This window comes from Electrophorus electricus, chromosome 22 (genome assembly GCF_041902795.1).
Source record: "Electrophorus electricus isolate QZ-2024a chromosome 22, ASM4190279v1, whole genome shotgun sequence".
Lineage (NCBI taxonomy): Eukaryota > Metazoa > Chordata > Actinopteri > Gymnotiformes > Gymnotidae > Electrophorus > Electrophorus electricus.
The window spans coordinates 7,797,501-7,811,660 of record NC_137518.1 but is presented as its reverse complement, the minus strand read 5'-3'; the positions used below and the strand labels follow the sequence as shown (position 1 = coordinate 7,811,660).

The window sequence follows — 14,160 nt, the reverse complement described above, 5'->3', positions numbered from 1 at the left end:
TATTTTAGGGAAAGACTTAAGGGGCATGTCTGACATTCTGCTATATGCAAGTCACAGCAGAAAAAAAATCGCTTATAAGCAATTGAGTTTTCACATTTATTGTTGTGTTTTCTGTTACTTTCTGTTTTGTTTTTTTTAAATACTTTCTTATTTGTCATTAACTCCTTTGTTAATTTTATTTGCACTTCCAGGCCACTGTCATTAGTCTGTTCAAATTAACATACAGGTAGAACGCTCCATTGCAAAGCTCCAGTCATAAGCTGTGTTTTCACCAAAACATAGGTTGGCCACCAACTGTCAACAAGAGTTTTGATTAAGTGCTAAAACATACTTTCAAACTTGAGTTATATCTCAGTTTTTGTCCAAAACATCTAAATAGTGAATGATTTTGACAAATGATGAATCAAGAGATCATCATGAGAACTAACTGTTTCCAGCCCAGTCTCTTAAGGTTGAACTGGTTTTCCTCTTTATGATATAATAATAATAATAATAAAAAAAAGTCTACTATCTGGAGAAATTTGAGGAAACAAATGTTAGTTTTCCCGCTTATTTGGGTGTTACATGCACTTTTCTGCCAAATATTGTTCCAAGGCTGCTCTATAGCTTTGAATAACTGAAGTAGCAGAGAGCAACAGGTTGTGCTGGTTCTCAAAAATGTGCCTTTAGTGAAACGAAGAATATATGGGTATCATAATCAGTGTTTGTGAGGCCAAATATTAGAAAACATTTCACTGTTCAGACTTGATGTGTTAAGGTTGTTGGTAACACTCCAGGTAGAACATGGGATAGGAGCCTGGTGGCTTTTACTAACTGGATCCAGTTTCTCCTATTAACTGAAAATCTGTATTTGGGTATAAAGTAGGCCTCGGATTCTTCCACATATCCCACTATCTGTTCAGAAGTCCTGGAGATGACTATCCTGCACCCTTGCTGGAGACATGGATAATTTAGTGTTTTTAGTTACAATGTGGTATGCTTCATAGTAAACCTTCTAGGTGTTTATCAAATAGTGAAAGATTACTTTTTTTTTTGCTCTCGTTTATTAGATCGCCAATCAGCAGGGGTTGCTGAAATAACGATTGCAGATGAAGTGTGATGAATTTCCTTAATTTCCTTATAGCTTAAGTATTGGCATACTGTTTGTGGTGCTTCAGAAATCACATGTGCTTTATGTTTTACAGCTAAAATGATCTAATCAAGGCAGATGATGACTTGAAGACCTATTAGTACAGTGTGATGTGTTGTAATCTGTAGTGAAATGCATTTTAAAAGTAACCTTCCCAATACGAGTATTAAGTGAAAAAGTAATAGGTTCAATATAGTAAATCCCCCTAGATTGTGTGCCTTATAATAGCCATCTTAAAATTTAGAGATATTTTCAGTTTAAATGATTTGTTAAAAGCCGCCCTAAAGGGTCATTAGAAACTATTTGGTAATCAATCTTTGAATTCCTTCGATTTGAGATCGACACTGACACCTATCAGTCTAGGCCCCCCAGCGTATTGCATGGATAAATTGCATTATTTTACAAGAGAAGCTAATTATCTGCCTGATTTATGTAATCTCTTCCGGTATTATTCAAAAACGTTTATTCTAAGGGCCTTTCTCGAGTAAGCTATATTGTCCCTCACTGCAAACATAGCAACACAATTTTGTTTTGTACCCTTACAATGAATTATCACTTTCGCTCCAGCACTCTTGGTGGTAGCCACAACTAAAGAAGCAGAATAAATGTTACTGTATTGTAAATGTCTTTAATTGTAGCCGATTGGATAGTGGCCAAGACAGCTATGACGTACTGCAGTCTTATAATAAATGCTTATACTGGTGGCTTATGTAACCTCGTGATATATTGTCTCATTCTCACTTGTGGCTACCTACAACTGCACCAGGATCTTTTTACATTAGCTAAAGCTACAGGACAAACGTGGCAACGTATGCTGTCTACTTACGAAGGCAAGTAACAAGCTAGCTAGGTTAGCTAACGCTCGATTTTCTACTAGCTACTTTAGAAGGTCATCACATGGATTTGAGTCTATAGTTAACCTACGTAAGTTAGCTAGATGACGAAAAGTAATGGTTCGGTCCTTCTTTGGCATGCGATAACAGGAAGTGGCTGCTACGCCTTCAAGAATCTATCAGTTTACACGTAGCGACAAGTGCCAGTTCGCGATTGTGGCACCAGCCTCTGACGACAGGTACCTAAAAACGGCTATGTTCGAATTGGCCTACTACATACTGGTCCCCCAAGTAGTGTGCGGTATCCAGTATACGACAAACGCAAACTATACCACGGGATCACACGAACGTATGAAGTTCCGTCCACATGTGAAAGATTTTCCGCCTGTTCATGACGGGATACAATATAGTATTGGAATATTTGACTTCAGTAGTACGCCACCTCGGTATCTTTCACGTACTGGAAAAATTCATTTTGGTCGCATACTACACATGTACTGCTGTCAATATGACGTATGTAGTATGCCATTTCGAGCACGCCACCTTGGATTCTGTGCATCTTCACTGTTTCGCTGGACTCCACGACCTTGATTTCCCAATGCAAAATTTACAAAGAGAACACAAATGGACCACTGCGCAGCAGTCCAGTTCTTTTTATCCTTAGCCCAGGTAAGACGCTTCTGACGCTCTCTGCTTCAGAAGTGGCTTATATTGGGGGTTTCAGCTACTAATCCTCTCTCGCGCTCTCTCAAAATGCATCAATCAGTCCCATTAAGCCGGATAAAAAATAAATCAGAATCACTAGTGTTTAACTAAAAGTAACTAATCATTTGATCACTAAAAGGATGTATACAACAGTGATTTCTTTGATATTGGCAACAACCACAAGCGGAATATCAAGACAGACAACTTGCTTTGAATAGGTTGTACATTTATTAATACACCTATTCTAAATCAAATACTATCAATTAGTATATTTACAGTTAAACAATCTAAAGACTAAAACTGGAGAAAAGTGTATCACGAGCGTGTGCAGACCTACATGCACGCAAAGCATCCGTGCCTGAGAAGGGAGGTGGGACTTGCTTTCTTGGTTCTCCCATGGAGAAATTAATGTTGCAGAGTTTAAACAGCAAAGCAACGTGGCTGTATGTTAATGAGCTCAGCTGGCTTGTTCTAACGTAATTGTAGAACAAAGGATAATCGCGCTAGTTTTACTAACCAACAATAAGGTCAGTGTGTGTCTGAGCCTAGGCAAATGAAGAATACACAACTTTTAATAAAGAAAAAACATTTTGCATGCAAAGAGCAGTGGTACACACTGAAAGTTAAGAATATCTAAATAAAGATGACTGGAATAAACAGATACATTTAAAACAGCGTTTCAACTATTCACCCATGTCAGTTAATGAGATGGGGCAGTGCAGATAAACTATGCCCTTTTAATAAACTTTACCCAGATATTAAAGTCTCACGTGTTGATTTAGGGTGATTATCCTAGATGGTCGTCCTCACTGAATTCTTCTAGAATAATGGAGGGAATTTCCACCGCTGGTCCTTTGTTGTTAAAACATGACGTCATCCAGGTGTGCTGGAAATCGTCTTTCTAGCGCCAAATTTCCAGTTTCGTCTGCAGTTTAACAAGAGGGAATTGATCGCCTTTGTTTCAAGCCGCGTGAATGCCTTCGCACGCTTGCTTAAAAGTAATGTGGTGAATCTCTTGCCACGGTAACAGTGATCAGACGTTAGTTTAGATTCCACCGTTACTTGTATTATTTTAATTAAGAAATACAATTTGCTTTTAACTGTCCACGTAGCGCTAAGTGAAGAAAGAACCTGCAATAGAGATGACAGAGCCCCTCTTTTAAGTCTAACCTTTTTGCAAGCAAAAAACAGAATGAGATAAGTTCTGCTGATTAAGGTATTTAAAACACCTGAATTGTGTGTGCTTTTAGCCTTTCTTCCGTTTGATGCAAGTCTGCTCTATGCGTTGCCGATGGTGCTGCCTCCTGCTGGATTGGCATGATACCTACACTTGATATTAGAAGTGTAGAAGTAGTGGCTATTTTCATGGAGAAGTCTGCGTGGAGGCTCTTGATGCACTGTCACCAGCCTCTGTCCACTCTGTGAAGCTCTCCCGCATTCTTGAATTGATTTTTCTTGACAATCCTCTCAAGGCTGCTGTCATCCCTGTTGCTGCTCATGCATTTTTTCTACTACATTTCCCCGTTCCAGTCATTTTTTCATTAATCTGCTTTGATACAGTGCTCTGCGAACAGCCAGCCTTTTCAGCAATGACCTTCTATGGAGAGTGCCGATAATTGTCTTCAGCAAGCTGTCAAGTCAGCAGTCTTTCCCATGATTGTGGTTGCATGTTCTGAGCTAGACCGAGAGATGCACATTTTTTATACTGTTTGAATAGTAATTTACTGAAACTTGAAATGAAATATTAATAAATAATAGTTTGAGATACCGGATTTCTGATTTTCATGAGCTGTATGATCAAAAGTAAAACACTACATGTAATGAATAAAAAATATGACAGTTTACCTTTTGGAATTAAATTATGAACCAAAACCTTTTCACAATATTCCACATTTTTTAAATGCACCTGTACATAATAAAAGGCTGTGCTGTGATTGTGGCAATAATTACGTGTAAATTGATCTTGAGAGAGAAAGTTAGAAGCGACAGTGAACGCTGTTTGCACATGCACAGCTCATTCACATGTTTCAGTTTCTGTGCAGGATGAATGAGCTGATCCGCCTCTCTGCCACTCACCGAACAAAGAAGAAACAGAGGGGTGTGGCTCTCGCTCGCATGCCAGTAGTGACTTACTTCTATGGAAAGTAGCTAGGTTAATACAAAAAGTCACTAGATTTGTCACCAAGTGCTTTTTTGAAGAAAATAGCTTGCTAAAGCAGTCTGAAATGTCTCTAAATCTAGTGACAAAGTTGTCAAATTGGCAACACAGGTTTTTGCATCGCTTTGACCATTCTTTATAGGTCCCACCTTCTGGCATGCCACAATTGATTGATAAAGTGGTACATTCCTTGCATGCAACCATTGGTCAGACTACCTTTTAGCATGTGTGTAGTGTAGCTGCATCATAGAAGCATATTCCCACAAGTGGACCGCACAGCTGCCTTGTAAAAACAGCATTTTCTTATCTTAAAGCACATTGATCTTAACAAAAGTATACCTGAGTACACAGAACTACTGAAAACCATTGTGTAGTGTCGTGAATAGAATGGCCATATAGTGCTTATGATGCAGGTACTGTTTCTGAAGGGCAGGTTCCACAAACAAGCAGCAATCATTAACAAATATTAATGGCAGGAGCCTTCCACAAAGTGGCAGTTGCCAATACATGCTATATCTGAATGATGTAGCTACTTGCCAACGATGGACCGAACCTCCTCTCCAAGAGCAGTTTGCCAGCTGAATATGATATTAACTAATGACTAGTCTTTATTTTATTTTGTGCTATATAAATAGCTACCTATTTAGTGTTTCATGACATTGTTAAATAAGAATGACTTCTTTCTCCACAGTTCTGTACACAATGTCTTCCAACAAAAACTGGTCAGCTGATGAAGAGCATTCTTCAAAGTTAGTAAGAAAAGCGAAAGAGTCACCATTTGTACCTATAGGTAGGTGGCTAACATTAACAAGCTAGTTAGCTATAATGTTTGTCATGTAGTTGTGGAAATTCGAGTATTACATTTCAGGATAATACACCTATTTGGATTTGACATCACAGTTACACCACTGGGAGATGCGTGAGTATTGTGGCAGAAAAATTGGTGCGAAATGGGCAAGATCCACGGAATAACCATGAAAAATATGTTCTTGTGCTGTTGGGTAACAGAGCAGCACAAAAATGGCCAGAGCAGCAATGGAAAAACAAATGACATTCATTTTTATAGATTGCCATCAGTACAGATGTCCTTTGAGGCAATGTTTATGTTTGAAAGCTATTACATGGACAGACTATTTCATCGGATTAGCCCTATATTAGCATTACAGCATGAAATAATATTTACACTTTTACATACTCTGTCATACTTTGATGAGTGTAGTTGTGTCTGATGCTTTGCAGCCAGTATTCACCCCTAATCTAAATCCAGTGCCTTTTGGATCATGTTGTGCTATTTGTCTCAGGCATGGCTGGATTCCTTGCAGTAGTCGCCTATGGATTGTATAAAATGAAATCGCGAGGTGACACCAAAATGTCGATACATCTTATTCACATGCGTGTAAAAGCACAGGGTTTTGTGGTTGGAGCTATGACACTTGGTAAGAACAATATTTATAGTCCAAATAATCTCATCTCCTTTATTTATTCTTGAAGTGATATTTAACCATTTAATATGTGCATCACCAAACACCATAACAATTCTTAAAATAAAAAAGCCAAAATGGCACAGTTACTGTTATATCTGGAACAATACCATGTGGGGAATTTTGCATGTTCCTTCATTGTGTTTGTTAAATTCTAGTATTGCCTCACCATCTCAGGGGGCCTTGGGTATGGTACTACTTTACTGATCCTTAAAATTTAAAAAATGGAATGCCCCAGGTTACTGTACTACCATGAACCCAATGAAGAACTGCAGCAGTTATCTTTTTTTAATTTATTGAATAATCTAAATTTCTATAATTAATAATCTAAAAGCCCTCTGTGGATCTGGCAATTGTACCAATTATCTGGGTTCTTAATGCTTTCTTTTTCTTTCACTTAAAAAAAATTTGTTTTATTTCAGATCTGTTGATTTATATTTAAAAATGGATCAGTTTTATCTACAGTATTTCCATGTAAAACCACCAAGCACTGCTGTACTCACATTATACAGTAAGGGTAGTGCCTTAGTAGGGTGACCATATGTCTTATTTTTCTTATATATGTCCTCTTTTTTGGACCTATGTGTCTAGACTGGATTAATAAAATGCCTAAAATGTCCAGGATTCGGCTTTCCTTTCATGTTGACATTTGCATTCTACAATAGCCGTTCACTGTTTCTGTTTAGGTATTGCTTTAACCATTCAAGTTTCAAGTTTGGTTTATTCGTCACATACAAATTCTTAATAGGCTTTACAGACGTCACAATTTTCCAGTTACGTACATGCTCTACACACTGGTCAGGCTGTTTCTCAGTATATGTGTGTGTAGCAGCTTCACAGAAGAGGCCAGAGAGGATACCTGAACTTTACCTTCTAAAATATATTTTGTATGGTGCCTTAACAAAGCCTAAAAATGCCCATTCACATATATGATTGCAATGCTCTAATAGTTGAGTTCAGCAAACAGCTGGCTTGCTGATTTAAATGGAACTGTCCTATTTAAAGTCAAGTTGAGGAGTCTTGCTGGTACTTGTAATAATTTGCTCCTGCTGGACTTGCACCTTAAAAATAAGCACCATTATTGTCTTCTGCCATGCAGCAGTCTTAAGGCTGATGAGGTATGAGATGGTGTTAATTAATAGGCCACCTTTATGTTTATATAACAGTTTACCAGATCTTTTGTGGACAGAGCATGTGGATGTGTCTGAAAAATTGCTGTTGCCTTGTGGATGCATCCATTTGATATTTGTGTTATCTTGCATGTCATTAATTATTTGTTTGATCTTTCACTTTTGGTGTAAATGAAACTATTTCCTAATGTCTTTCAGGTGTAATATATTCTATGTATAAACAGTACTTGGACCCCAGCAAACCAGGAATAATGAGTGGAATAATGATTCTGAGGAACAAGAATTTTACATACTGACATTGACATTTTCCACTTTTAATAAACATTACTGTGACTGTTAAAACACAATGAATGTGCGTGTGTGTTTTTATTAGGTATAAACTCTGTTAATTAAACTCCTTTAGTGCACTAAAAATAAAAAGAAGTAAATGTAATGTACCTTTAGGTTACAGTATAATGCAGATATGAATAGTGCATCTAACATTCCCAACATAAAAGGAAGTATAGATAGAATAACAAAGAAACAAAACCATCTAGTATATTTGGATTCAGGAGTCAGGTGAGCTGGGACTATTCTAAAGTTGATTTAGGTACAACTCAAAGCCAGGGATATGCATTGAGCAATACAGAGCATCCGGAAAGTATTCACAGCACTTCACTTTTTCTACATTTTGTTGTTACAGCTTTATTCCAAAATGGATTAAATTGATTTTTCCTTCAAAGTTCTACACACAATACCCCATAATGACAAAGTGAAAAAAATTTGTTTGGAATTTTAGCAAATTTAATAAAAATTAAAAAAAAACAAAAATCACATGTACATAAGTTCACAGCCTTTGCCATGACACTCAAAATTGAGCTCAGGTGCACCCTGTTTCCACTGATCATCCTTCAGTTGTTTCGACAACTTGATTGGAGTCCACCTGTGGTAAATCCAGTTGATTGGACATGATTTGGAAAGACACACACCTGTCTGTATAAGGTCCCATAGTTGACAGTACATTTCAGAGCACAAACCAAAACATGGAATCCAAGGAATTGTCTGTAGACCTCTGAAAACAGGATTGTATCGAGACACAGATTGGGAGAAGGGTACAGAAAACTTTCTGCAGCATTTCCTTACCAGTACTGTTTTGTTAATCTACAGACCACCCAGAACATTTTCAGACTTTCTGTCAGAATTCAGTGAACTTCTCACTCTGGCCAGTGCTATGTGTTCAGCGATGGTTGTGCTAGGGGATTTTAATAACCATGTAGACACTGATTGTTCATTTTCAGTTGAGTTCCTGTCTGTGCTTGACTATTTTTCTCTGACTCAAAATGTTTATTTTCCTACCCACTCTCATGGTCACACATTAGATTTAATCTGCTCCTCTGGTTTAGATATTACTTCCATTACTGGATTGCTAGTTGGTATCTCTGATAATAAACTTATTGAAGCCACTGCTAGCATCTCAGTCACTCGGCCATGCATTAAATCACTCATCTCTTTCTGTAATATCAAAGCTGTTGACCCTCTCACTTTCTCTTCTAATCTCCACTCCTCTCCCCTGATGTCTGTTTCAAAACTGTCCTTTCCTGATGATATTCTCTCTACATATAACATTTCCATCTCTGAGCTACTTGAACAGGTAGCACCTCTCAAGTCCAGGTAGGTTCCCTCTGGTCGTACTTTTACCCCTGAGTTACGTACCCTGAAAACCAAAGGTTGGCACCTTGAGTGCCTCTATAAGAGAACTGGTCTGACTGTAAAGTAGCCTATTCTGACCATATGCATAATTATAGGTCAGCTCTAAATACTACCCGCTCACAATTTATTTCCTCTGTTATCCGTGGTCCCGGACATAAGCCCCAAAAAACTATTTTCCACTATTACTAAGATCCTTCAGCCTCCATCTTCCTCTCCATTTGGTTCTGTTGAACAATGTGAAGGTTTTCTTAGATTCTTTAATGAAAAAATAAACAAAATGAATTATTTTTCCCCTCTGCTCTCCCTACATACAATTATGGGGACACCCTTCTCACCCCTGCTGCTGAACAATTTTCTGCCTTCTCTCTCACCCAACCTTCCCTAATTTCTGATATTATAACAAAATCCAATTCTTCTACCTGCCAACTTGATCCTGCCCCCACTACTCTTCGTAAGAAGTGTTGTTCTGCTATTTCTGCTCCCATCAGTCATCTCATTAATGCATCCCTTACCTCAGGTTGTGTTCCTTCAGCTCTCAAAACCTCAGATATAACTCCCATTCTTAAAAAACCAGGACTTAATGCAGTACTTCTTGATAATTACTGGCCCATTTCCAATCTCCCCTTTCTAGCCAAGGTATTAGAAAAAGTTGTAGCTTCTCAACTGCAGTCTTTCTTAAATACACAGGCTCTATTTGAACCTTTCTGATCTGGTTTCCGTCCCATGCACAGCACTGTGACATTCCTCTTACGTATTCTAAATGATCTTCTACTCTGTTGATTCTGGTGACCTGAGTATTCTCCTCCTTCTAGATTTACATGTCACATTTGACACAGTTAACCATAACATACTCATTGCCCGTCTCTCAACCATTGGTATTACTAACATGGTTCCTGAATGGTTCTCGTCCTATATTTCAAATAGTAAACATTATGTTGTTTTAGGTAAACACAAATCGCACAGTGATACTGTCACTCATGGTGTTCCCCAGGGATCTGTACTAGACCCTCTCCTGTTCATTATCTATATGTGTGAGATCTGAGACCAGGCCAGATGCATGCGGATAACCGGATTTTATTTGTAGCAAAAAAAGTATAAAACATAAACTGAAACAGGCAAGGGTAATAGCCAGATATATTTTGGACATGCTCAGTACTCGTGATAGAAAAGCAATACAGGTGCAATACAGGTGACACTAGTAAACTGGTGATGAGGACCTGATGAGGTTGTGCCGGGGAAGACGGGAGTTGTGGTCATGGACTGGGGATGGTTGCGTGACAATATGCTACCCCTTGGTCAGATTATCCGCAGGCATGGTCTTCAGATTTATATTAATACCAAGGCTTACACTACCGTACCACCTCTTGTTTTACTGTCATGTGTCCAAGATCTTAAGTAGTGGATGAGCATAAACATCTTTAAACTAGACTCTGATAAAATGGAATTTGTACTTATTGGCCCGAAGACCAAAATATCAAAATTCTCCAATTTTAAATTAAATATGGATGGTGTCTTGATCAGCTCCTCATCCACAATTAGGAACCTTGGCATACTCTTTTGAACCCCACGTCATGTCACTGGTAAAAAAAAAAAAAAAAGCCTCTTTCATCTCCGTAATATTGCTGGGCTTGGGCCCATGCTCTCCACACACGATGCTGAGTCTCTGGTTCATGCCTTCATCACCTCCTGTCTTGATTATTGTAACTCTCTCTTCACTGGCATCCCTAACAAAACCATCTGCTCACTTCAATATGTCCAAAACTCAGCCACAAGAAGCCTGCTTCATATAAGGAAATCAGTCCACGTTACCCCTAGTCTACATAATTTACACTTGCTCCCCATCCCTGAACACATTCAGTTCAAAATCCTCCTCCATACATTCAATGTTCTCTGCATGGTCTAGCACCTCCCTATCTAGCTCAACTCTTACACCCTTACTGCCCTACCCGTACACTTTGGTCCTCTAATGCAGGTCTCCTCTCCATCCCCAAGTTTAGACTGGTGTCTAAACTTGGGGATGGAGGCAGATCCTTTAGTGTCATGGCCCCAAAACTCTGGAACACTTTACCTCAATCTCTGCGTTTCTGCTCCTCACTTTCCTCCTTCAAATCTCAACTTAAAACATACCTCTTTTCCCAACACTTTTAATAACTTATTTTCTTATCTGTATTTGTTAATTATGGTGTTGTCAATTTTTTCTCTCCTCCATCTCTGTCATTGTAAAGCCACCTTGTATCTATGAAAGGCGCTATATAAATTACTTCTTCTTATTATTATTGTGAAAATATTGTATTGATACACTACTATGTACTGTTGTTTTTGGCTTAATCAGTTAGTAATTGATTATAGAGGGCCATATTATTTTTGAGATCATAGTACTGAACATCGGTTCTGAAAACCCTTACCTTAAAATAATTCTGTCAGTAATCTTTGTTTTTTAAACTTTCATTTTTTTCTAAATGAATGTCTGTTAATCAACCTCAGGTTGTCATTCATTTTCAAGTTATCAAAAATATTTTCTATTTATGTAATGGTATTTTAAGTAATGTATGTCTGAAGTAAAATAGAAGCAATCTATGCACGTATTAGCTGAACATTGGAATAAAAAAAAGTGTAAATATACTTTTACTTGGTCAGTTAGTTTTATTTCTCTGGTTTTCAAAAGATCAATGACAACTACAAAAACATGGCTTACAATTCACCCGATATACTCAAGCTGTTCTTTGAAAAAACAAAACAAAACAAAAAAAACAGAAAAAAATCACACAAAGCATGATCAATTTTATAACATAATAGTAACAATAACTTTAGAAAAACAAAAACAAAACAACAACAACAACAAAAAAAAAAACAGGCTAACAATCACCAAAAATTGCCAGGGGAAAAAAACTAAACAAAACAAAAAAAACAAAAGATCACTTGACTTTGAAATTTTCCAAGCTGTTCATGGCACAGTTATATTTAATTGTGCATTTACTGTCAAGTGACATGCTACATTTGATATTTAAGGTACACGAAGTATGCTTATCCTCTACAGTGTATTAACGAAAGTCATGAAATACTGCATGACTATGAGCAATCACACCTGTTCTCCAAGCATGGCAAAAAATGTGTTTTAACCAGTAACTGATCAATTAAACAGTTTATCCCTTTCATAGACTTAATTTACTACTTTGTAAAACTATTCTATATTGTTAAAGGGTTTCCTAAAAAAGGTTATTTTTCTGATCTAATGGTCAGCAGGCTGCACTCATCTTTTCATTCTTCTAATAGGATGCTTTGTAAAAACATGCAATATCAGGCAAACTTCTATTCACAATTTGGTCATTTTGGAGTCAAAATTGGAACAAGTTTTGTAGCAAAATGTAATACTCTTAATTAGTTCTAGAATGCTCTTCACCAATTTCTCATAATAAGGAAATTAAATTTTTCCCTTAAGAATGTTATTTTTGTTGTTTTTTTTCTGATGAACTGCAATATTACGAGTCCTTCTATTAGCCTGAAATCGTGAGTGAACAAGCAATCTTGAGGTTAATTAATTTGACTATGTTTTGTAATAAAAGACCAGAGTGGAATACCATAATACAGGATTTCAACCAATTTGAAGGTAAACACAAGGTTTTGTATAGCATAAAAATTGTGCAAATACCTAATCAAGTTACTAAATATGACAACATACATTTCTGTGGTGTGCCAGCAAATAGTTCATAAATAATTAATTTCAAGTGTTATTGGCAGCATCTTTAGCATTATCATATTGATGCTTATTAGGAATGTGGTGTTTAGTAAATCAACACCCTATCATAAACTTTATTTCAAAAAAAAAAATTGTTCGTCATACCTTCAGAATAAAAATGATCCATTTGTTCTAGATACACATGGACCCTACTTCTTTAAACATCTTTAACTCTAAGCACAACACGGACATTACACTGATGTTTAGATTAAAAAAAATACTTTATGAGACTGAAAAAAAAAAAAAGTTTACAATGCTACACAAATGACCTTAAATTATTTGACCTTTTTACATGTGAAATAGTGGCTACTTCCTTAAATTTTTTTTTTACTAGTGCCATTAAATAAGGTTCAATAAGTGCCATTAAAATAGGTGTGGAACCAACTCCTCTTTTGGAAGTGACTAACTCTCAAACATGAAAACATCACACTAAAATAATAGCAATTTTTTATTTTATAATTTTAAAATGGTTTCTTTTTAATGAAAATCATATTTTACATGTTAAATATAATCTTTCCAGTGTTGTGATGGTTGTCCAATTTTCAAAATGTAGGATAGTGTATTTATAAATAAAAATATCCAAATATATGTTCTATTATTATTATTATTATTATTATTATTATTATAAATGAAACATAAAAGCTTTAAGGTCACTTTTGCATAGCTATAACAGTGACTCAGAGGTCCAGTAGTGGTCTCTGGTTAGGAAGTTCCAATTTCCTCATACACTGAGACAAATATATTTAAAATACCAACAAAATCAAATGCATCTTACATTCTTTTATCTCGTCACTATAGAGTCATCGTCCATGTTATTCAGGAGATAAATATCGATGTGGCGGGCCTTTCCCAACTGAATCTAAGAGAAAGAGAGTTGAAGGTTACAAATCTTGATTTCTGTTTAAAAATGTAATGCTACAGAGGTTAGGGATTTTCCAGGATTCCAGGATTTCCAGGACCTTTATTGGTGACCAATTGCCTCCAACAACCAATTACCAATTGTGTAAACTTCAACAACATTGCTGTGCCTGATGCACACGTAGAAGCACTCACCACTATGCTACTACCATGTCAGTGTAACTGCTGTGTTGAAAATATTCCTATACCTAAATAAATCAGTAGTCCCATGGTGAGAAACTGACTGTTGATAAATGACTCAGACCCAGGTTGGCTGACAAACTGTACATTGCATTGGTTTTACCATTTGTCAGTTTACCTATAAGATGGCTGTACCTAAAAAGTGAGCATGGGTACAAGGTAGTGGTTAGTTGCTAAAAATGGTAGTTTATATCAAAAATT

The 14,160-nt window shown here is 36.8% G+C and overlaps 2 protein-coding genes across 4 annotated transcripts in view; one reads left to right on the top strand and one right to left on the bottom strand.

The window, feature by feature from the left end:
- The first annotated feature begins 1,813 nt into the window (after positions 1-1,813).
- LOC113572427 (HIG1 domain family member 1A, mitochondrial-like) lies at positions 1,814-7,783 on the top strand. 3 transcript variants are annotated; one of them, XM_027001965.3, is made up of 5 exons: positions 1,814-1,959; positions 5,517-5,615; positions 6,127-6,261; positions 7,406-7,424; positions 7,635-7,783. In XM_027001965.3, the coding sequence occupies exons 1-5, from the start codon at positions 1,941-1,943 to the stop codon at positions 7,654-7,656; spliced, it is 294 nt and encodes a 97-aa protein (XP_026857766.2). In that variant the 5' UTR covers positions 1,814-1,940; the 3' UTR covers positions 7,657-7,783. The 3 variants fall into 3 exon arrangements, with proteins under 3 accessions (XP_026857766.2, XP_026857765.2, XP_081561913.1); XM_081705787.1 differs by lacking the exon at positions 7,406-7,424 and adding an exon at positions 2,113-2,201 and having other exon boundaries at positions 1,817-1,959; XM_027001964.3 differs by lacking the exon at positions 7,406-7,424.
- A 3,965-nt stretch (positions 7,784-11,748) lies between these two features.
- The window catches only part of slc11a2 (solute carrier family 11 member 2), a 26,813-nt gene continuing 24,401 nt past the window's right edge, over positions 11,749-14,160 (bottom strand). The window contains exon 17 of the mRNA XM_027001963.3: positions 11,749-13,720. Coding sequence (XP_026857764.1) covers positions 13,643-13,720 — 78 coding nt within the window. The 3' untranslated portion in view covers positions 11,749-13,642. The remainder of the gene's footprint in view (positions 13,721-14,160) is intronic.

Coding starts and splice junctions, on each gene's coding strand:
- LOC113572427 (XM_027001964.3), top strand. Junction 5,616..6,126: donor GTCACCATTTGTACCTATAG/GTAGGTGGCTAA, acceptor TATTTGTCTCAG/GCATGGCTGGATTCCTTGCA. Junction 6,262..7,634: donor GGTTGGAGCTATGACACTTG/GTAAGAACAATA, acceptor AATGTCTTTCAG/GTGTAATATATTCTATGTAT.